Source organism: Rhinolophus hipposideros, assembly GCF_964194185.1.
Source record: "Rhinolophus hipposideros genome assembly, chromosome: X".
Taxonomy (NCBI): Eukaryota; Metazoa; Chordata; class Mammalia; order Chiroptera; family Rhinolophidae; genus Rhinolophus; species Rhinolophus hipposideros.
In genome coordinates this window covers 32,016,296-32,039,239 of record NC_138046.1, presented here as the reverse complement: position 1 = coordinate 32,039,239, position 22,944 = coordinate 32,016,296, and the positions used below count along the sequence as shown (strand labels likewise).

The 22,944-nt window shown below is 36.4% G+C and overlaps 2 protein-coding genes across 6 annotated transcripts in view; one reads left to right on the top strand and one right to left on the bottom strand.

Moving 5' to 3' along the window:
• Positions 1–22,944, bottom strand: part of TENM1 (teneurin transmembrane protein 1) — a 1,334,622-nt gene that overhangs the window by 802,389 nt on the left and 509,289 nt on the right. The gene's annotated exons all lie outside the window — the stretch shown is intronic.
• LOC308495229 (latexin-like) lies at positions 17,739–18,632 on the top strand. The gene has a single exon (XM_081043153.1). It carries the CDS (start codon positions 17,792–17,794, stop codon positions 18,458–18,460), a length of 669 nt encoding a protein of 222 aa, XP_080899279.1. The 5' UTR covers positions 17,739–17,791; the 3' UTR covers positions 18,461–18,632.

Sequence of the window (22,944 nt, the reverse complement as noted above, 5' to 3'; positions counted from 1 at the left end):
GGGGATGAACCCCAGTTGGTCGTGATGAATAATCTTTTTAATGCATTGTTGTATTCGATTTGCTAGAATTTTGTTTAGGATTTTAGCATCTGTATTCATCAGAGATATAGGTCTGTAGTTTTCTTTTTTTGTGTTGTCCTTACCAGGTTTTGGTATCAGGGTAATGTTGGCCTCATAAAATGAGTTAGGGAGTACTGACTCTTCTTCAATTTTTTGGAAGAGTTTGAGCAGGATTGGTATTAGATCCTCTTTGAAGGTTTGGTAGAATTCACTGGTGAAGCCATCTGGTCCAGGAGTTTTGCTTTTGGGAAGGTTTTTGATGACTGATTCAATTTCGTTACTGGTGATCGGCCTGTTTAGATTTTCCACTTCTTCTTGGTTCAGCCTTGGAAGGCTATATGTTTCTAAGAACTTGTCCATTTCTTCTAAGTTATTAAATTTGGTGGCATATAGTCCTTCATAGTATTCTTGGATAATCCTTTGTATTTCTGTGGTGTCCGTGATAACTTCCCCTTTTTCATTTCTGATTTTGTTAATTAGTGTCTTCTCTCTTTTTATCTTAGTGAGTCTAGCCAAGGGTTTGTCGATTTTGTTAATCTTTTCAAAGAACCAGCTTTTTGTCACATTAATTTTTTCTATTGTCTTTTTGTTCTCTATTTCATTTAGTTCTGCTCTGATTTTTGTTATTTCCTTTCTTCTGCTGATCTTGGGTTTCGCTTGTTCTTCTTTTTCTAGTTTTTTAAGGTGTAACATGAGGTTATTTATTTGGGATTTTTCTTGTTTCTTGAGATAGGCCTGTAATGATATAAATTTCCCTCTTAAAACTGCTTTCGCGGCATCCCAAAAATTTTGGTAGGATGTATTTTCATTGTCATTTGTTTCTATGTATCTTTTGAGCTCTCCTCTAATTTCTTCTTTGACCCAGTCGTTCTTTAAAAGTATGTTGTTTAATCTCCATGTATTTGTGTTTTTTCCTGCTTTCTTTTTGCAGTTGATATCCAATTTCAAAGCTTTGTGATCAGAGAATATGCTTGGTATGATTTCAATCTTCTTAAATTTGCTGAGGCTGATTTTGTGTCCCAATATATGGTCTATCCTTGAGAATGTTCCATGTACACTAGAAAAGAATGTATAGTCTGATGTTTTAGGATGAAGTGCTCTATATATGTCAATTATGTCCAATTCATCTAATGTGTCATTTAGGGCTGCGATTTCGTTATTTATCTTCTGTTTGGATGATCTATCCATAGCTGTCAATGATGTATTTAAGTCCCCTAGTATAATTGTGTTTTGGTCAATTTCTCCCTTTAGTTCTGTTAGTAGTTGCTTGGTATATTTCGGTGCTCCCTGATTGGGGGCATAAATATTGATGACTGTTATGTCTTCTTGTTGTATAGTCCCCTTTACCATTATGAAATGTCCATCTTTGTCTCTTGTTATCTTTTTCACCCTGAAGTCTGTTTCATCGGAAATCATTATGGCTACACCTGATTTTTTCTGGGTACCATTTGCTTGAAGTGTCAATTTCCACCCTTTCACTTTGAGTCTATGCTTGTCCTTGTAGCTGAGATGTGTCTCTTGTAGGCAGCATATGGTTGGGTTTAGTTTTTTGATCCAATCTGCTACTCTGTGTCTCTTTATTGGTGAGTTCAGTCCATTTACATTTAGGGTGATTATTGATATGTGAGGATTTCCTGTCATTCTGTCTTTAGTTTTCTGGTAAGGCTGTGTCTCCATTGTTTCTTTGCCTTTTTGTTGTTGTCTGTTATTTCTGTGTGGTAGTATTCTATGATGTTTCCCTCTGTTTCTTCTTTTATTACAGTATATATTTCAGATTTGGATGTTTTTTGAGTGGTTACCCTTGAGTTTATGTAAAAGAAAGTTTGATATTTAGAGTATTCCAGTTTCTTCAGTCCGCTTACTTTCTCTATTCCCATATTCCAGTTCAGGCCTTTACGCTCCCCCTTTTTATGTTTTGGTTGCCACAAGTTGTCCCTGTTGATGGTGGTCTAATAGCCTCCTTTAGTATTTCTTGTAGTGCAGGTCGTGTATTAGAAAATTCCCTCAGCTTCTGGATGTCTGGAAAGGTCTTTATTCCTCCTTCATATCTAAAGGAGATCTTTGCTGGATATATTATTCTTGGCTCATGATTTCTCTCTTTCAATAGTTTGAATATTTGGTTCCATTCCCTCCTAGCTTGTAGAGTTTCTGCTGAAAAATCTGATGATAATCTAATGGGCTTTCCTTTGTAAGTTACCGTCTTCTTTTCCCTGGCTGCCTTGAGGATTCTTTCTTTATCATTGATTTTAGACAGCTTCAATACAATGTGCCTTGGTGAAGGCCTGTTGGGATTGAGGTAATTAGGTGTTCTATTTGCTTCTTGGATTCGAGGATCCAGTTCTGTCCACAAGTTTGGGAAGTTCTCATCGACGATTTGTTTGAATATATTCTCTGTTCCCTTCCCTCTTTCTTCTCCTTCTGGTATGCCCATTATTCTTATATTGCTCTTTCTGATGGAGTCAGAAAGTTCTTGTAGAGTTCTTTCATTTCTTTTAAGTCTCAAGTCTCTTTCTTCTTCCCTCTGTGTAAATTCCAGGTTCCTATCTTCAATGTCACTGATTCTTTCCTCCATCTGGTCAACTCTACTACCTAAGCTGGATATTTTATTGTTAATTTCTTCTATTGAGTTCTTAATCTCCAGAAATTCTATTTGGTTCTTTTTCAAGATTTCAATCTCTTTTGTAAAATGCTCATGGTGTTCTTTGATTGTGTTTCTGAGTTCATTAAACTGCCTTTCTGTGTTTTCTTGCATCTCGTTCAGTTTTTTCAGAATTGCGATCTTGAATTCTCTGTCATTTAAATCACAAAGGTCCATATCTCTAAGTTCCTTTTCTGGAGACTTTTCACTTTCTTTCTGAGCTATCTTGTTGCCTTGGTTATTCATGGCAATCACTGATTTACTATTTCTCTTCCTAGACATCTACAGGAGTGTCTTCTGCAACAGGTTGATAGGTATGCGAAGAGCTTTTGGAGTTCCAAAGCTCTTTCTGCACCAGATTCAGAGCCCGTTTGTTTCAGCAGTTCTGTTTACTCCTGCAGGGATCCGCCCAGATAGGTGGGGCCAGGGGCGGGGTGAGTTGTGAGAGGTGGCCCAGAGCAATGGCGGCGACCACCACCACAGCCAGTCCTGCTTCCACAGCTCCTTCCCCTTTGCCGGAACTAGTTGGGCTGCGAATCTGTGTCTGCGGTCCACAGTTCTCAGAGCAGCAAATATTCTGTCCTTTGATCCGACACTGCTACTTTATCGCTTCTAGCACCGGGCAGGTGGGGGCGGGGCGAGCTCTGGGAGGGTAGGGAGGGGGCGGCTAGTCTCCGTGCCTAGGGCTTCCGTTCTCCGCTCGGCAGTGAGGGCTTAAACCACCGATTTCAGCCCTCTTCCCTCAGTCTTTGCTCTGAGGTCTGCCGTGAGCGAGCGTTGGGTTCAGCGGTTTTGTATGCTGCCCCCTCAGCCCTGCGGGCCGTAAGCGGAGCCCTAGCAGTCCGAGTCCTTCCCTCTCCCGCAGCGGCGGAAGATCCCGGAGCAGCGGGCTCCGAGCACTGAGCTAGGTCTGTGTCCTGCGCCCGCGCGGCTCCGTCTCCGCACTTCTCCTCTCCCTCCTCCCCCGCTCGCGCAAATCACCCACCTGGAGGTGAATTCAGTAGTCGGCCTCTTCGTCTTGCCTGTCTGCTGTGCAAGGAGTCCTTTGTGGAGATATTGTTGTCCGATGCGTTGTAAATTCCAGGGGAGCGTTACAGAGGCTCACCTCACGCCGCCATTTTTTTCAGTCCTTTTGAGTGATTTCTTTTTACTTGTCACCAACATAATGGCAAATACATAGCACACTCCATGAACAATAGGTCTTCTTATTAAAAATGTTTAATAGGTATGTATGTATGTATGTATGTATATTCAGATATGCACACAACACATACATTGTGATTTTTCAGCTATACCTTTATGTTTTGTAAAACACAAGAGACTGTCTGCACTATAATGTTCTCTAAAACCAGGGCCAAATTCCAGCCAGAGATAAGGTGAAAAAAGTTGATGATTGATCTCTGAAGTAGAAAATGATGGGAAATCCTAATACATATCTATATCTATATATCTAAATACCTATATATCTATATCTCTATATCTATCTATCTAACTATATATATGTATACACACAACCCCCATATATATGCTTACTATGCTTACTATGTGCCAAACACTATGCTATGCACTTCATACACATAATGTATTTAATCCTCACAATAACTCTGAGGCAGATTAGTATTATCCTGAATTGACAAATGAGTAAATTATGACTTTGAAGAAGTTAAACTACTTGACTATAGCCACCATTGCTAGTAAGAGATGAAGACAAAATTCAAATCCCAGTCTTCTGTATTTAACACCTTTTGCTTCTTAGTAGTAGAAAGGAAATGCAATTTCTTTGCTAAAGGTAAAATGAACTATTACTATATGTATACCTTGTGGTGGGAGTGATGGATAGCATAATCTAACATGATCTCTAATTGAAAGAAACTTCAATTCCAATAATGGAAAAAAGACATATTCACATGTATGTGGTAGAGTATACGAGGTCTGACAATTAAGTTTGCGAACTTATCCTAGGAAAAGTGCTACATACCTCATAGCTGAATATCACTACAGTCACCTTCTAAGTACTGCTCTTGGGAAGCAATGGACCGACAGCAGTGCCTAATTCTCTCTTCAAAGCAATTTTGAAACTCTGGAATCGCCATCAGAGATGTCACTGTATTACCCTTGATGTCCTTAATGTCATCAAAATGTCTTCCTTTCAATATTCACTTTATCTTCAATAAAGAAAGAAGTCATTGGGGGCCAGATCAGGTGAGTAGGGAGGGTGTTCCAACACAGTTATTTGTTAAAAACTCCCTCATAGACAGTGCCCTGTGAGCTTCTGCATCGTTGTGATGCAAGAGCCACAAATTGGCGAAAAGTTCAGGTTGTATTCATGCAGCCTTTTCAGCACTTCCAAATAGTAAACTTGGTTAACTGTTTATCCAGTTGGTGCAAATTCATAATGAATAATCCCTCTAATATCAAAAAAGGTTAGCAACATTGTTGCAACAAGTTCATGAACTTAATTGTCAAATCTTGCATAACCGGAGTCTAACGAGTGGTCCAGACAATAAATACTAGGAGAGTCCACAGAGCAGAGGAAGATCAGAATGGGATAAATGGGTCAGTGACATTTCATGTCTGTGGTACATTAAGCTAACATTTAGTGAATGGGTAAGGTTTGAATGAGCATAGTCTGCATACTGTGTTTTAGGTTTGTGTATCCAAGTGTGCATCTATCATCTAACTTAGATGTTTGAATAGAACTTCAAATTAAAAAAAGTGTCCAGAGTTAATATCTTAAGCAAATTGTCTTTCCATTTAGAGTTCTTATTGCAGAGAGCCATGTTCGTTACTCATTGTTGTTTCTTCTCTTACTTATCGTCTCTCATCCTCAGGTTTCTGTTCTGATTCATTTGATTGATTTGAGTTTCTTATCAAATATTTTTTTCAATGGTTTATGAGAGTGATACACTTTCTGAATTCTTGCATGTCCTCCACCAGCATTCTCTCACTCAAACAGGTGAGTGATAGATGTCATGATGAGGTAATAAGATGATGGGATTTTCATACTTTGTACTTGGAAATTTCTAGATGCTATTTCATTCTCTTCGAGCTTCCATGATATAGGTGACAAAACCAATACCACCGTCATTAACTTTTTTCTTTTTTTAAATTACGGTTTACTGGAGTGACGATTGTTAGTAAAGTTACATAGGTTTCAGGCGTACAATTCTATAATACACCATATATATATATCACATTGTGTGTTCACCACCTGGAGTCAGTTGTCATATCACCATATATTTGATCACTGTTATCCTCATCTACTACCCCTCCCCCGTATCCTCTGGCAAACACTAAACTATTGTCTGTGTCTATGAGTTTTTGTTTCTACATTTGTTTGTCTTGTTCCTTTGTTATTTTCAGCTTTATATACCACATATTAGTGGAATCATATGGCTCTCGACTTTTTATGTCTGACTTATTTCACTTAGCATAACAATCTCAACGTTCATTGATGTTGTGACAAAAGGCACTATTTCATCTTTTCTTATAGCAGAATAATATTCCATTGTGTATATTTACCACATTTTCTTTATCCATTCATCTATCGAAGGACATTTTGGTTGTTTCCATGTCTAGGCCACCGTAAATAAAGCTGCAGTGAACATTGGAGCAGATATATCTTTACAGATAAATGTTTTCAGATTTTTGGGGTAGATACCCATAGAAGGGATTGCTGGGTCATATGGCAATTTTATTCTTAGTGCTTTGAGGAATCTCCGCACAGCCTTCCATAGCACATACACCAATCTGCATTCCCACCAACATTGTATGAGGGTTCCTTTTTCTCCACAGCCTTTCCAACACTTGCTATTATTTGTCTTGTTGATAGCCATTCTAAATGATGGGAGATGATATCTGATTGTGGTTTTGATTTCTATTTCTCTGATGATTAGTGATGTTCAGCATTTTTTTATGTATCTGTTGCCCATGTGTATGTCCTATTTGGAGAAATGTCTATTCAGGTCCTCTGCCCATATTTTAATTGGATTGCTTGTTTTTTTGTTGTTAAGTTGTATGAGTTCCTTATATATTTTGCATATTAGCCCCTTATCCGAGGCGTTGTTTCCAAAAATCTTCTCCCATTCGATTGTCTCTTTATTGTGTCAAGGTTTCTTTTGCTGTGGGGAAGCTTTTTAGTTTCATATATTCCCACTCATTTATTTTAGCTTTTACTTCCCTTGCCTTTGGAGTAAAATTCATAAAGTGCTCTTTGAACCCAGGACCATTTATTTAGTACCTGTTTTCCTCTATGTAGTTTATTGTTTCAGGTACTATGTTTAGGTCCTTGATCCATTTTGAGTTAATTTTGGTACATAGTTACAGATAGAAGTCTAGTTTCTGTTTTTTTGCACATGGCTTTCCAATGCTCCCAGCACCATTCATTGAAGAGGCTATCTTTTCTTCATTGCATATTTTTGGCTTCTTTGTCAAAAATTATCTGTCCATATTTATGTGGGTTTATTTCTGGGTTCTCAATTCTATTCCATTGGTCTGTGTGCCTGTTTTTCTGCCAATACGATACTGTTTTCATTATTGTTACCCTGTAATACAAGCTGAAGTCAGGAAGTGTTATACCTCCAGTATTGTTCTTTTTCCTCAAGTTTGCCTTAGCTATTTAGGGTCTTTTGTGGTTCCATACAAATGTAATGATTTTTTGTTCTATTTCTTTTAAAAATGTCTTTGGGATTTTTATGGGGATTGCATTAAATCTGTATATTGCTTTGGGTAATATGGTTATTTTAACTACATTGAATCCTCCAATCCATGAACATGGAATGTCTTTCCATTTCTTTTTGTCTTCTTCAATTTCTTTTAAAAATTTCTGGTAGTGTTCAGTGTGTAGATCTCTTGCATCCTTGGTTAACTGAATTCCTAGGAATTTTATTCTTTTTGTTACAATTGGAAAATGATTTTTTTTTATATTATTTCTTTTTCTGTGATTTCATTGTTAGTCTATAGGTAGGAATGCAAAGGACTTTGGCACGTTGATTATAGCTGGCAACTGTTCTGTATTCGTTTATTGTTTCTAATAGCTTTTTGGTGGAGTCTTTAGGATTTTCTATATATAATATCTTGTCATCTGCAAAAAGAGACAATACAACTTCTTCGTTCCAAATTTGGATGTCTTTTATTTCTTCTGTTGCCCGATTGCTCTGGCTAGGACTTCCAGTACTATGCTGAAAAGCAGAGGTGACAGGGGACACTCCTGTTGTGTACCTGAACGTAGAGCAAAGGACATCAGTTTTTCACCATTAATTATGATATAAGCTGAGGATTTGTCATATATGTCCTTTATTATGTTAAGGTATTTTTCTTCTATACCTATTTTATTAAGTGTTTTAGACATAAATGGATGTTGTGTCTTGTCATATGCTTTTTCTCCATCAATTGATATAATCACATGATTTTTGTCCTTTATTTTGCTTATGTGGTTGGTGCATCACATTAATCATTTTGCATATGTTGAACCATCCTTGTGCTTCTGGTATGAACCACAAGTGGCTGCGATGTGTAATCTTTTTAATGCATTGTTGCACTCTATTTACTAGAATTTTGTTTAGGATTTCTGCATCTGTATTCATCAAAGACATTGGTGTATAATTTTCTTTTTTGTGTTATCCTTACCAGGTTTTAGTATCAGGGTAATGTTGGCCTCAGAAAATGAGTTAGGGAGTACTGACTCTTCTTTAATTTTTTGGAAGAGTTTGAGCAGGATTGGTATTAGATCCTGTTTGAAGCTTTGGTAGAATTCACTAGTGAAGCCATTTGGTCCAGAACTTTAGCTTTTGGGAAGATTTCGGATGACTGATTCAATTACCTTACTGTTGATCATTCTATTTAGATGTACCAGTTCTTCGTGATTCAGAATAAGAAGGCTATGTTTCTAAGAACATGTCCATTTCTTCTAGGTTATTGAATTTGGGGAACTATAGTCCTTGATATTATTCCTGAATGATTGTTTGTATTTCTGTGGCATGTATGATAACTTCCTCTCTTTCATTTCTGATTTTGTTTATTTGTGTATTTTCTCTTTTTATCTTAGGGAGTCTAACCAAGGGATAGTCAATTTTATTAATCTTTTCAAAAATCCAGCTATTTATTGCATTTTTTCATGTTTTTTTGTTCTCTATTTCATTTACTTTTTTTATTAGTTTCAGATGTACAAAGCAATGTAATAGTTAGACATTTATCATTTATATCCCTCATAAAGTCATAACTGCCCCAATCTATTACCCCTCTGACATTGCATACAGCCATTACATTTCCACTGTCTATATTCCTAATGCTGTACTCCATTTCTTGTAAATGTGTTTGACATTCATTACTCTTCAGCTTCAGCTTCAGGTGTACAGTGCAGTGATCAGGCATCTACATCATCCGTGAAATGGTCTCCCTAATAAGATAAGTGTCCATTGGATACCCTACAAAATCTTTCCAACGTTATTGATAATATTCCCCAAACTGACTTTTGTATCCCTGTGGCAACCTTGAGGTTTCAGATTGTGCTTACTAATCCCCTTACCTTCTCCCTCATCCACACCCCCCAATCTCACAACCCTCAGTTTTCCGTATATATCTCTGAGGCTGTTTCTCATTAGTTCGGTCATTTATTCTCTTCTTTAGATTCCACATATTAGTGAAATCATATGGTATTTGTCTTTCTCTGTCTGACTTATTTCACTTAGCATAATATTCTCTAGATCCATCCATATCATTGCAAATGGTGAGATTTGATTCTTCTTTATTCCATTGTGTAAATGTACCATAGTTTTTTAATCCAGTCGTCTACCGATGGGCATTTCATTTATGTTTGCTTTGATTTTTACTAGTCCTTCTTTTTTCCTGACTTTGTGTTTCATTTGTTCTTCTTTTTCTAGTTCATTAAGGTATAATGTGAATTTACTTCTTGGGGATTTTTCTTCTTCCTTATGATAGACCTGTAATGATATAAATTTTCCTCTTAAAATTGTTCTCCCTGCACCCCAACAATTTTGGTAGGATATATTTTCATTGTCATTTCATTCTATGTATCTTTTTATCTCTCCTCTTATTTTTTCTTTGACACAGTCATTCTTTAAAAGTATGTTGTTTAATCTCCACGTATTTGTGGTTTTTCCTGCTTTCTTTTTGCAGTTGATATCTGATTTCAAAGCCTTGTGAAAGGAGAATATACTTGGTATGATTTGGATCATCTTAAATGTGCTGAGGCTTGTTTTATGTCTCAGCATATGGTCTATCCTTGAGAATGTTCCATGTACACTAGAAAAAAATGCATAGTCTGATGTTCTAGGATGAAATGTTTATAAATGTCAATTATGTTCATTTCATCTAATGTGTCATTTAGGGCTGATATTTCTATATTTATTTTCTGTTTGGATGATCTATCCATAGCTGTCACTGATGTATTTAGGTCCCCTACTATAATTATGTTTTGGTCAATTTCTCCCTTTAGTTCTGACAGTAGTTGCTTTGTATATTTTGGTGCTACCTAATCGGGGGCATAACTGTTGATGACTGTTATGTGTTCTTCTTGTATAATCCCCTTTATGATTATAAAATGTCCATCTTTGTGTCTTGTTAACTTTTTATCCTGTAGTCTGTTTCATCTGATATCATTATGGCTACACCTGCTTTTCTCTGAATTCCATTTGCTTGGAGTGTCAATTTCCACCCTTTCACTTTGCGTCTGTTTGTCCTTGTAGTGGAGATGTGTCTCTTGGAGGTAGCATATGGTTGGGTTTAGTTTTTTGATCCAATCTGCTACTCTGTGCCCTTTTATTGGTGAGTTCAGTTCATTTACTTTTAGGGTAATTATTGATATATGAGTATTTCCTATCATTCTATCTTTGCTTTTCTGTTAGGACCGTGTCTTCATTGTTTCTTTCCCTTTTTGTTACTGTGAATTATTTCAGTGTGGTGGTACTGTGTTGCCCTAAAAATAAGACTGGGTCTTATATCAATTTTTGCTCCAAAAGGCACATTAGGGCTTATGTTCTGGTTGTGTCATCCTGAAAAATCATGCTAGGCTTTATTTTTCTGGTTAGTTCTTATTTGTGGGGAAACATGGTATTCTATGATTTTTCCCTCTGTTTCTTCTTTCTTTATGTTATATATTTTAGTTCAGTATTTTTGTGTGTGTGTGAGTGGTTACTATTAATTTTCTGTAAAAGAAAGTTTTATATTTAGGCTATTCCATTGTTTTCAGCATGCTTAATTTCTTCATTTCCTTCTGCAGTTTCAGACCTTTACTCTCTCCCCTTTTATGTGTTATTGTCAAAAATTATCCTTAGTTATGCTGTGAGTTGATTTCTGCACTGCAGTAGCAAATTTTCTTTTTCCTCCATTTTTTTTTTTTGTCTTTACCCTGTATGTTACATTTAAGTGTATAGTGTCCTATTAGGTTTAGGGTTTGTCATTTCGTGCTTCTGTCTGTCTGTTCATAGTAGTATTCATTGCTTTGTATTCTTTTGCTTTTTTGTTTCAGGTCAAACAGCCTCCTTCAGTATTTCTTGTAGTTTAGGTCGTGTGTTAGGAAATTCCTTCAGTTTCAGTATGTCTGCAAATGTCTTTATTCCTACTCCATATCTAAAGCATATCTTTGCTGGATATTTTATTCTTGGCTCATAATTTCTCACTTTCAATAGTTTGAATATTTGATTCCACTCTATCCTAGTTTGTAGAGTTTCTGATGAAAAAATCTTATGATAATCTAATGGGCTTTCCTTTGTAAGTTACCATCTTCTTTTCCCTGGCTGCCTTTGTCATTAATTTTTGACAGCTTCAATATAATGTGCCTTGGAGAAAGCCTGTTGGGATTGGGGTAATTAGGTGTTTTAGTTCCTTCTTGGATTTGAGGATCCAGTTCTTTCCACATGTCTGGGGAAGTTCTCATTGACTATTTGTTTGAATGTACTCTCTGTTCCCTTCTTCCTTTCTTCTCTTTCCGGTATGCCCATTATTCTTATATTTCTCTTTGTGATGGAGTCAGAAAGTTCTTGAAGAGTTCTTTCATTTCTTTTAACTCTCAAGTCTGTCTCTTCTTCCGCCTGTGTCATTTCCAGATTTATGTCTTTAATGTCACTGACTCAATCTGGTTGGCTCTATTACCTAAGCTGGTTATTTCATTCTTCATTTCTTTTATTGAGTTCTTAATCTCCATACATTTTATTGATTTCTTTTTAAAATTTCAATTTCTTTGGTAAAATGTTAATTTTGTTCTTTGATTGTGTTTCTGAGTTCATTAAACTGCCTGTGTTTTCTTACAATCTTGAATTGTGTCATTTAAGTTACATATTTCCATGTCTTTAAGTTCATTTTTTGGAGACTATTAATTTTCTTTCTGTGCTGCCTTGTTACCTTTGTTATTCATGGCAATTAACAAATTATTATTTCTCTTTCTAGGCATCTGCAGGAGTGGTTTCTGCAACAGGTTGATAGGAAAAGGCCTTTCTTTTCCTTTCCAGTAGCAGTTGGTAAAATGCTTTATTTTTCTCTCTGCCTGCAGCATTTTATTCTCTCTCATGCTTTAGTGTTATATTTTCTGTGCACTGTTCTGTTTACTCACTCATTGGGGGAATACCTAGAAGGTGGGCTTCTCTTCTGTGAGCAGGTCACCTGGGTCCCAGGGCACTGCCTCCATTGGGGTATGTGGAGAGCTTCAGAAGTTTCAAAGTTCTTTTTGCAACAGATTCAGGGCTCGTGTATTTCAGCAGCTGTGTTGACTCCTGCAGTGATCAGCTCACATTGATGGGGGCAGGATTGGGGTGGGTTGTGAGAGGTGGCTCTTAGCAATGGCAGTGACCACCAGCATAGCCAGTCCTGCACCCACGGCTCCCTCCCCCTCACAGGAACAAGTTGGGGCACGAATCTATGGCTGCAGACCGCAGTTCTCAGAACTGCAAATATTCTGTTCCTTTGATCTGACACTGCTACCGTTTCACTTCTACCACTGGGATGGTGGGTTGAGGCAAGCTCTGGGAGGGTGGGAAGTGGTCAACTATGCTCCGTGCCTATGTTTTCTGTCTGCTGCATGGCAGTGAAGGCTTAAACAGCCGCTTTTACCCTTCTTCCCTCCGTCTTTGCTCTGAGGTCTCTGCTGTGAGCGTTGGGTTCAGCCGTATTATATGCTGATCCCTCAGGCTTAAGTGGAGCACTAGAAGTTCAAATTCTTCCCTCTCCCATGACTGCAGTAGCTCTGGAATGCAGGGATCTCCGAGCTCCGAGCTCTGGTCTGTATCCTGTGGCCCGTGTGGCCCATGTTTCCACACTTCCCCCTTTCCTCCTCCTACGCTCGCCCAATTTGCCTACCTTTAGATGATTTCAATTGCATGTCTCTTAGTCTTGCCTGTCTGCTGTGCAGAGAGTCCTTTGTGGAATTGTAGTTCAATTTGTTGTAAATTCCAGGGGAGATTTCAGGAGGCTCACCTCATGCTGCCATTTTGATTTTTATGACGTTCTCACTTTTTTTTTAATTTCTTTTTTTAATTTAATTTATTTATTTTTTATTTTTTAGATAACTTGACCTTTCTTACAGGAAGCCTGGAAGATTTTCTCTTTATTCTTGGAGGTCAGAACTTTATCAGTGTATGTTTAAGTATAGACCAAAGAACAGGTCTTCTAAACATGTTTTTGGAGAACCAGCTTTTGCCCTTGTTAAACTCGCATTTAAATTGTGTATTAATTTTAGGTTATGTCTTTATTTGTTTTGTAAGACAACTTTCATGTGATACATGTATTTTTTACTTTTCTGTTCTCCTAAATTTGATGATTTTTTTTTCAGTATTTCTTCAAATTGATTTAATGCTGTAAATTTTCCTTTGTGCTGTTTTTAGCCACATCCTTAGGCTTCTTATTAAGTAATCAAATTTTTGTTTATTTTTAAATAATTTAAAGTTTCCACTTATATTTCCTCTTTGAATCCAAAAAATATTTACAAAGAATATTTTATTCCTCCAACACTTTTTCTGGTTAGTGTTTGTCATATTTTTATTGTTGATTTCTAGCTTTATAAAATTATCTTCAGAGAATGTGACTTTTCAGTTCTCTACCTAGAAATTTATTGTTTATCTTGTGGCAACTACATGACCAATTTTATAATGCTCTAGATTCAAATGTGTATTCTTTTGCATTACAGTATGTAATTCTATGTATTTGTCAAAATGTTAGGTCAAACTTCTCAATTTTATTATTCAAATCCATTGTATTGTTACTTTTTTGCTTACCTCTATTTCAAATTCTGAGAGTTGTAATCCACAACTGTCATTGCAGTTTTATCAAATGCTTCATGTATCATTCCAAACAGTTACATACAATAAATATCTGTTGAATGAATGAATACTTGTAGGTTCGATTTTAATGCTTTTAGCCTTATATGCCACTTTATCTCATATTCACATTCTTACTCTACTCTCTTTACTAAAAATTTTCTTACACATCTTTGTCCATTTGAAATATGTTCATCATTTTGTTTAATATTTCTCTCTTACATATATAATAAACTAAACTCTGTAAATCTATGTGTGTGTTTTTTCTGGGAACTAAAGGTGTTAATCCATTTGTATCATTGTGCTAAACATAATGTCTTAATCACGGTGTAATAATTTATATTTATTATATTTGTGGGAAGCAGAATAAGGGCTGCAATGATGTCCACATTTGAATCCTCAGAATAGATTCCACAGGTTCCATGGAAAAAACAAATTAGGATTACACATGGAATTAAGGTTGTTTGTCACTGGCCTTAAGATAGGGATACTATCCAGGATTATCTGAGTGCACCCAGTGTATTCAGAAGGATTCCTAAAAGTAGAAGACTGAGACAGAGAGGAGTCAGAGAAAGATGATGTTGAAATAAAGGTCAAAGCATGTAGAATTACTGGCTTTGAAGACGGATAGAGATACCATGATCTGAGGAATGTAGACAACTTCTAGAGGCTGAAAATTCAAGGAAACAAATTCTTTTCTATGAGCTTTAAAAAATAACTCAGTCTTGCTGACACTTTGATTTTAGCCCAGTGAAACTGGGCTTCTGACTTCCAGAAGTGTAAGACAAAAATTTTGTATTATTTTGAGGCACTAAGTTTGTGATAATTTATTACAAGAGCAAGAGAAAACTAAACAATATCATAAAATGTAGTTAACTGTATGCTTCCAAATTACTGGGATTGGGAGAAGTTGATGTATAATGGGGGAAAAGTCAATTCAAATATTAAATAAGGATATTAATATTCTTCTGTTATTTTTCCTCTTTTTATTTTCTTATTTTATTTTGAAATTGTTCTCCTTCACAGCAATTTGCAACTTCACTGGTATCTTTATTCTATAGTGTATTTCAATCTAAATTAACAAAAGCTTTCATTTATAGTGCCCCATTCTTTAAGAACTCATTCTAATTGAAGGCTTACTATTATTTTAATTTACAAGCAACAGATAACATGAAAGTTAGCCCCAGGGAGGGAATGACAGAAAATAGGAGAAATTTCACCTTATTTCACTTTTGTTTTCCCATTTTTACTGTCTCTTCACTTTATCCCAAACCAAGTATGTACTGTTCAAGGCTCTTCCCCAAAGAGTTCCATCCCAGGCATGACCTTCCTGGTGAATACCTTATAGTTGAACCCAACTATGTTATCTTCGACCTTAAGAATTACCTACCATGTTTGCCCGAAAATAAGACCTAGACAGACAATCAGCTCTAATGTGTCTTTTGGAGCAAAAATTAATATAACACCTGGTCTTATTTTACTATAATATATATAAAATATAATATGTTATATTATATTATATATATTATATATCTACAACATAACATAACATAACATAACATAACAACATAACATAATATAAATACTGGGTCTTATGTTAATTTTTGCTCCAAAAGACGCATTAGAGTTGATTGTCCAGCTGAGTCTTATTTTCGGGGAAACAGGGTATTTTGTATTTTGTTCCCCCACGGACCTAATCTATGCTCCATGACTCTTCAGCACGCAAACCAAAGAACAATTTCATGTTCCTAATGAATTAAATATTCTGTATATGTGGGACAATGGCTTAACCTTTTCTAAGTGGTGTTGCATTCCAGAAGGGGACAATAAATTTATTCAAAGAAATGACTCTCCAAGGCTGGGAATCCTATGCGTTGTGGCAGGCTATATAGGGAGGAAGGGGACTGTATGTCATTCTTTACCTTTCCCTATGTATGTACATGGGCTCCTACTCCACCAGTGTGAAAGCAAACAAGTTGCTACAGAGTATGAACTACCAAACAAGCTTACTATCCTAGCCATACAGTCTATAGTGCCTCAGGGCAGCTCTAAGGGAACCACACGGACAGATAATTGGGACTGTGAGCTGACAAAAACAACCTGTATCCACATCATTAAATAACTAATTCACTCTGAGTTTAGCAGAGATTCATTGTTTACTGCTATAAAACAAATGCTATAAAACTTACAAATATGGAGAGAGAGTATTTAAAATAATGCTGCAATAGGGCAAATTATATCATAGAATACTAATAAAAACTTTTAGACAAATACATTTTAATAATTCTGAGCTTACGAATAATGACACTTTGAACAATTTTCATGAAAGATATTTCCCCATACCCCCTTCAGTATTACCACTGGGTTTTCACTTCTAACCCACACTAGCTTAACAAATTATTTGGATTTCAAAGGCTATGGTCAATTATAGATTTAACTAAGACATGGACTTCAAAACTGGCTTGAGTGCTTCCACATTAAAAGAATTTAACTGCCATTAATAATTACTTGTTAATTATGCCATTTACATTTTATATGCACACTTGAGACTTTTAAAATGTAATAGCATGTTTCACATTTCTCCTACATAAAGACTCACTGGATCACATTTTAAAATGGAAAAATGTAGGAGTTTAGTGTGCAGTTTTGATTATCATTTATATAGTTGGAAAACCATAAAAAATAAAGAAAAGCGAGGAACAATAAATCAAGGAATAAAACTCACTGAAATATAGCTAAGGCTGTCAAATTAACAGTTAAAAGCTAAAAGGACAAATATAAAGCTCATAACTGAATTTTCAGCATTTGATCATAACTTTAAAACTGGAAGGGGCTCTTCCGACTATGTGGTCTAGCGAATCACACATTTAAATACCTGCATGTGCCAGGTAAGTAATATAAGAGAGGGGAGTGGATCAGATATTACCATATGGATTGGTGGGGGCTGTGGAGAACTGGAGAGCAGGTGCTCTGTCTAAAAGAGGCACTACTTCTCAGATTCAGCTGGTGTTGACAAATAGGAATGCCAGTTCAGGGTTGCCAGATTTCCCAATAATTTAAGGCAAGCTAAAAATAAATAACTTTATATGAAATCTCTTATTTTTAAATGCTGATAATTAACTCAATCAAAATAGTATTATGTAAAACACATCTGTAAGACATATAGAGTGTATGGCATGCCATACTAAAATTTCTAATGAAATCCAACATTTTATTTTGTAGAAAGAAATATGGAAAACATAAATAGATTAAGTCATGTAAGTGCGGGCTACATGTAGTAGAAAGAACATGGCATTTGAACTCAGGTGATGAATTCTAATTCTAACTTTGTTGCATAGCCACTACATTACCTTAGTCAAGTTAAAAACAAACAAACAAACTCTCTACGCCTTAGTTTCCATCTCCTTAAAATGAAGATAATAATACCTATTGCATAGGGTACTTGTAAAGATTAAATAAAAATAACATATAGGAAGTGCCTATAGTGGATATTGACACATAGAAAAACAAACACTTTTTTAACCTTATTCATCACTTTGTGTCCTTACCCTGCTTTTTAATTTTTATTTATTTATTTTAGCAATTCTCTACTTGGAATTACATTATGCCCCACCTCCTACTAGAAAGTAAGCTTTATTAAGATAGGGAATTTCTTTTTCACTGCTGTATTCCCAGCACTAAAAGTACTGCCTGGCAGACAATAGATGTTCAATAAATAAAAGGTGAATAGCTCGGCGACCTGGCAGCAGGCTGGACGACGGCGCACTGGTACGCGTCCAATTATGCTTGAGACGACCGGTGCTCGCCCAGCCTTCGATCACCAAGAATGGAAATCCCGCCGACCCACTACCCAGCCTCCAGAGCGGCCTCAGTGGCAGAGAACTGCATCACCTACCAGCAGGGGACCCCCCACAAGGTGTTTTTGGTGCAGACAGTCACGCAAGCCAGCATGGAGGATATTCAAGGAAGAGGACATAAGTATCACCTTAAATTTTCTGTGGAAGAAATTATCCAAAAACAAGTGACAGTGAACTGCACAGCTGAAGTACTTTACCCTCCAATGGGAGAAGACACTGCACCAGAAGTCAACTTCACATTTGAAGGAGAAATTGGAAAGAACCCAGATGAAGAAGATAACACATTTTATCAAAGACTCAAGTCCATGAAGGAACCACTAGAAGCACAAAATATTCCAGACAGTTTTGGAAATATAGCCCCAGAAATGAAGCCAGTTCGACATTTAGCCTGGGTTGCCTGTGGTTATATAATATGGCAGAATTCTACTGAAAACACATGGTATAAAATGGTAAAAATTCAAACTGTCAAGCAAGTGCAAAGAAACTATGACTTCATTGAGTTAGACTACACGATTCTACTTCATGACATTGCATCTCAGGAGATTATTCCTTGGCAAATGCAAGTTCTGTGGCATCCACAATATGGTACTAAAGTAAAACATAACAGTCGTCTGCCAAAGGAGGCACAACTGGAATGAATGAAGACCCTAACACTGGATGAAGTGTCAGTATGCTTATTGAGGATGTATATGTCAGTCCATTGATATCTAGCTTAATGGGCTAAATAAATCCCAAAGTGTCACTTTCTATAAATGTCTTGATTACAGCACAGAACTGTATAGCTTCCATAATAAAGAGTGTCACGATGAAAAAAAAAAGGTGAATAGAGTAATTAATGACTTCGGGAAATGATAATGCCTTGATTCCTTCCCTTTAATAAATGAACATATACAAGGTCAGATAATTAAGCTTGTGAACTCATCCTAGAAAAAGTGCTACATATATCATTGCTGAATGAGTAAAGTACTCCCCTTGGGAAGCTATGGACCGACGCTAGCCCCTAGTCCACACTTCAAAACAATTTTGGAACTCTTTTTCTGGAATGGCCATCAGAAATGTCATCGTATTACCCTTGATGTCCTGAATGTCATCAAAATGTCTTCCTTTCAATATTTCCTTTATCTCTGGGTAAAGAAAGAAGTAATTGGGGGTCAGATCAGGTGAGTAGAGAGGGTGTTACAACACAGTTATTTGCTTACTGGCTAAAACCTCCTTCACAAACAGTGCCATGTGAACTGGTGCACTGTCGTGATGTAAGAGCCATGAATTGTTGGCGAAAAGTTCAGGTCGTCTAACTTTTCCACGTAGCCTTTTCAGCACTTCCAAATAGTAAACTTGGTTAACTGTTTATCCAGTTTATCCAGTTATCCAAATTCATAATGAATAATCCCTCTGATATCAGAAAAAAGGTTATCAACGTTATTGTCACAGGTTCGCAAACTTAATTGTCTGACCTCGTATGTGTATGTTGCCCAAGTTCATAAAACCAGTTAATGCTATACCTGGAACTTGATTCCTATCAAGTTCTTTCTTTAGGATTATTTCCATTGCATTATTGAAGTCTTCCAAAATTACACAATGTACAATATAGATGTTAATTATATTTCAGGTTTATAGAGAACACAAACTTTGAGGGAAGAAGCCTTCAAAGGCAGTTTATTCTTCATACTTCTACTGAATTTGATTGTTAAAGGCTCTATTGATATTTACTGGCTTTTCATCTTGACAGAAATTCTATTCACTGGCTTTATGAATCATAATAACAACAATTTTACATATATGTAGCATATTGTACTTAAAATACTATCAAATGAAGACTCAGAACTATAAATTTTAGTTGAATCTCACATCAATTCTGTGAAGTAGATGAGGCTGGAAATATTTTCAACATTTTACAAAGATTAAAGGCATCCAGTGACAAGCGACTTAACTAAAGTCACAGTACAAGTAACTAAAAGATCTAGCAACAGACTACAGTTCTAAAGTGGTATTTTATATCCACAGGATTTATCCAACAGTTTCCTACTATAGTTACCACTACTCTATCCTACAGTCTGGATTTTTCATTCCCCTCATCCCTTACATACATACAACCCAACAATTCCACTTCTGGATGTCTAGCCAAAGGGGAAAAAATAATTCACAAAGATATATACACCCCCATGTTCATTGCAACATTATTCACAATAGCCAAAATATGGAAGCAAATATAAGTGCCCACTGATAAATGAATGAAAAAAAGATGTGATATATATAAATGAATCAAATGAATGAATTTTTATAGTCATAAAAATGAATGAAATCTTGCCATTTGCAACAACATGGATGGACCTAGAGAGTATTATGGGAAGAGAAATAAGCCAGACAGAGAAAAACAAATTCCGTATGACTTTATTTATGTGATATTTAAAAAACAAAACAAATGAACAAACAAAACAAAACAGGAACAAACACATAGATACAGAGAACAAACTGATGGTTGACAGAGGGATGGGGGTTAAGGGATGGGCAGAAAGGTGAAGGAATTATGAAGTACAAACTGCCAGTTATAAAATATGTGGATGTAATGTACAGCATAGGGAATAGAGTCATTAATATCATAATAGATTTATATGGTAATAGATAGTTACTAGACATATGGTGGTTACTACACACCATGTAAGGTACATAAATATTGAATTACTATGTTGTGCACCTGAAACTAATATAATATTGCATGTCAAACACACACACACACACACACACACACACACACACACACACACACACGGTGTGACAATTAAGTTCCCGAACTTGTTGAAATGATGTTGCTGACTTTTTTTGATATCAGAAGGATTATTCATTATGAATTTGTACCAACTGGATAAACAGTTAACCAAGTTTACTATTTGGAAGTGCTGAAAAGGCTACATGAAAAAATTAGATGACCTGAACTTTTCACCAACGATTCATGGCTGTTGCATCACAACAATGCAACAGTTCACATAGCACTGTCTGTGAGGGAGTTTTTAGCCAATAAACAAATAACTCTATTGGAATACCCTCCCTCCTCACCTGATTTGGCCCCCAATGCCTTCTTTCTTTACTCAAAGGTAAAGGACATATTGAAAGAAAGATATTTTTTGTTTGTTTGTTTTTCCCATGTGTAGTTTTATTTCAGCTACACACTTTTGTAAAAGCAACTTGCAGAAACATGTTCTGAAAACTGACATTTCAGGCAGCTCCAGATACCACGTAGGGCACTGAAGCAACCATCTCGCATGTTGACCTCGGCCTTTCCCTCCATCGCATTCTGATCCCAACAGGAGATTTGAACACATTATGAAATACAATTCAGCTTTCAGAACTGGGTACCATATGGAAAGGAAGATATTTTGATGATATTCAGGACATCAAGGGTAATATGATGACAGTTCTGATGGGCATTCCATAAAAAGTGCTCCAAAATTGCTTTGAAGGGTGGATTAGGGGCTGCTGTCAGTCCATAGCTTCCCAAGGGGAGTACTTCTAAGGCGATTATAGTGATATTCATCAGTGAGGTATGTAGTACTTTTTCTAGGATGAGTTTGGGGACTTAATTGTCATACCTCGTGTGTGTGTGTGTGTGTGTATTATATATATATATATATATATATATATAATGCAAAAAGTGTCCTACCTTAAGGGACCACATAAAGTTAGAGGGAAAGATGCTGGTGCTAACTGAATATAGTGCTTTTCAACTCTGGCTACTTATTAGAATCTCCCAGGGAGCTTTGGAAAATACCAAAGCTTGAATTAATCTAGGGTGGAGTGTGGGCAGTGTACTTTTTTAAAGTTTCCATAGAGATCCTATCATACTGTAGGGAAATAATTGGAGACAAAAGACTAATAAGTAAAGATAAACTGGACTTTCTTTTCCATTACAGTGTCATTTAATTAATCGTTCTCAATCAATTATCTTTAAAATATTTTCATTGGAAAAATAGCTATCCTGAGTTCTCATCTTCAATTTTTCTGAAAAAAGATATTTCCTTTCTTCAAATCTAGCAATAGTAATCAATTTTCCTTTGATGCTGATATAAATCTAACCAAGTATATACTTACAAAGTTTGACAGGGAAATCCCCAACTATATGAAACAAAGCTGGAATAACTACCTCAATGTTTATGCGTAATTCTGGTGAAACGTGGTTTATATCCTTAGTGCTCTGCGTTTCCCATGTCTTTATTCTAGGTTGTCTTTACGTGAGATGGCAATTTTTTGCCTTCTATATACAGCTACATCTTCTGTTTTGGGTCATTCACCTAAATTATTTTGATTTTCTTATATTTTCATCTTCAAACATATTGTTTCCCCAAACAAGCAAAAACCTCCATCTTTTTTGTATGCTCTACTTTTTCTACAATAGGAGTTGTCAAGGTATTCCAGCAGCCTTAGATGAGCAAAATTTGAGAGGTCAATCTAATAAAAATGCATGGTAATTTCTAAAAGAACATCTGTAAAAACCCAATTGAAATTGAGAAAAAGAGATTTTCTCCACTGAGGCAAGCACATGATGCCTCTGCCAATGGAATCTAGGACTTTATTGGAAATAGCCTGCATGATGACTTCTTTGAAAGATGAGATTGAAGTCGAATATGTGCTTTTTCTATAGCTATGTAAATATGTGTTTACATTTCTCTCTCCTCTTTTAGCTATCGTGTATATGAAACTGAGAGTCCTGATGATGATTAAATTTAGTTTTAAATCTTAGCTCTGGAAATCGTATCACTCTCTCTCTTTCTCTCTCGCCCAACCCCTCAGAGACCTAGACTTACCCCCAGATAATCAGCATCCCCCAACGCAGCAGAAGACAATAGCCCCGACCTGAGTAATAGTCATATGGTCCCAATCTGGGGCAGGCTAAAGAAACATCTTGACCTAAGTTATGTTTCAGCTCCTGAGCCCTAAGGTGGAAAAAAACCCAGGCTACTTTCCCATGATACTGGACAGAGGTACTCTGGGAAAGACCTCAGAACTGTCCTCAAGACCTGAAGAGATGATTCATTACCCTTACCTCAGACCAATCAGCTCCCAGCATGACTCCAAACCCCTAACCAACAGCGTCTTTTAATTTTGCCCATATAATCTGCAGCCTACA

Bases quoted from the DNA above. Each gene is read 5' to 3' on its own strand.
- LOC308495229 (XM_081043153.1), top strand. From the start codon at position 17,792: ATGGAAATCCCGCCGACCCACTACCCAGCCTCCAGAGCGGCCTCAGTG.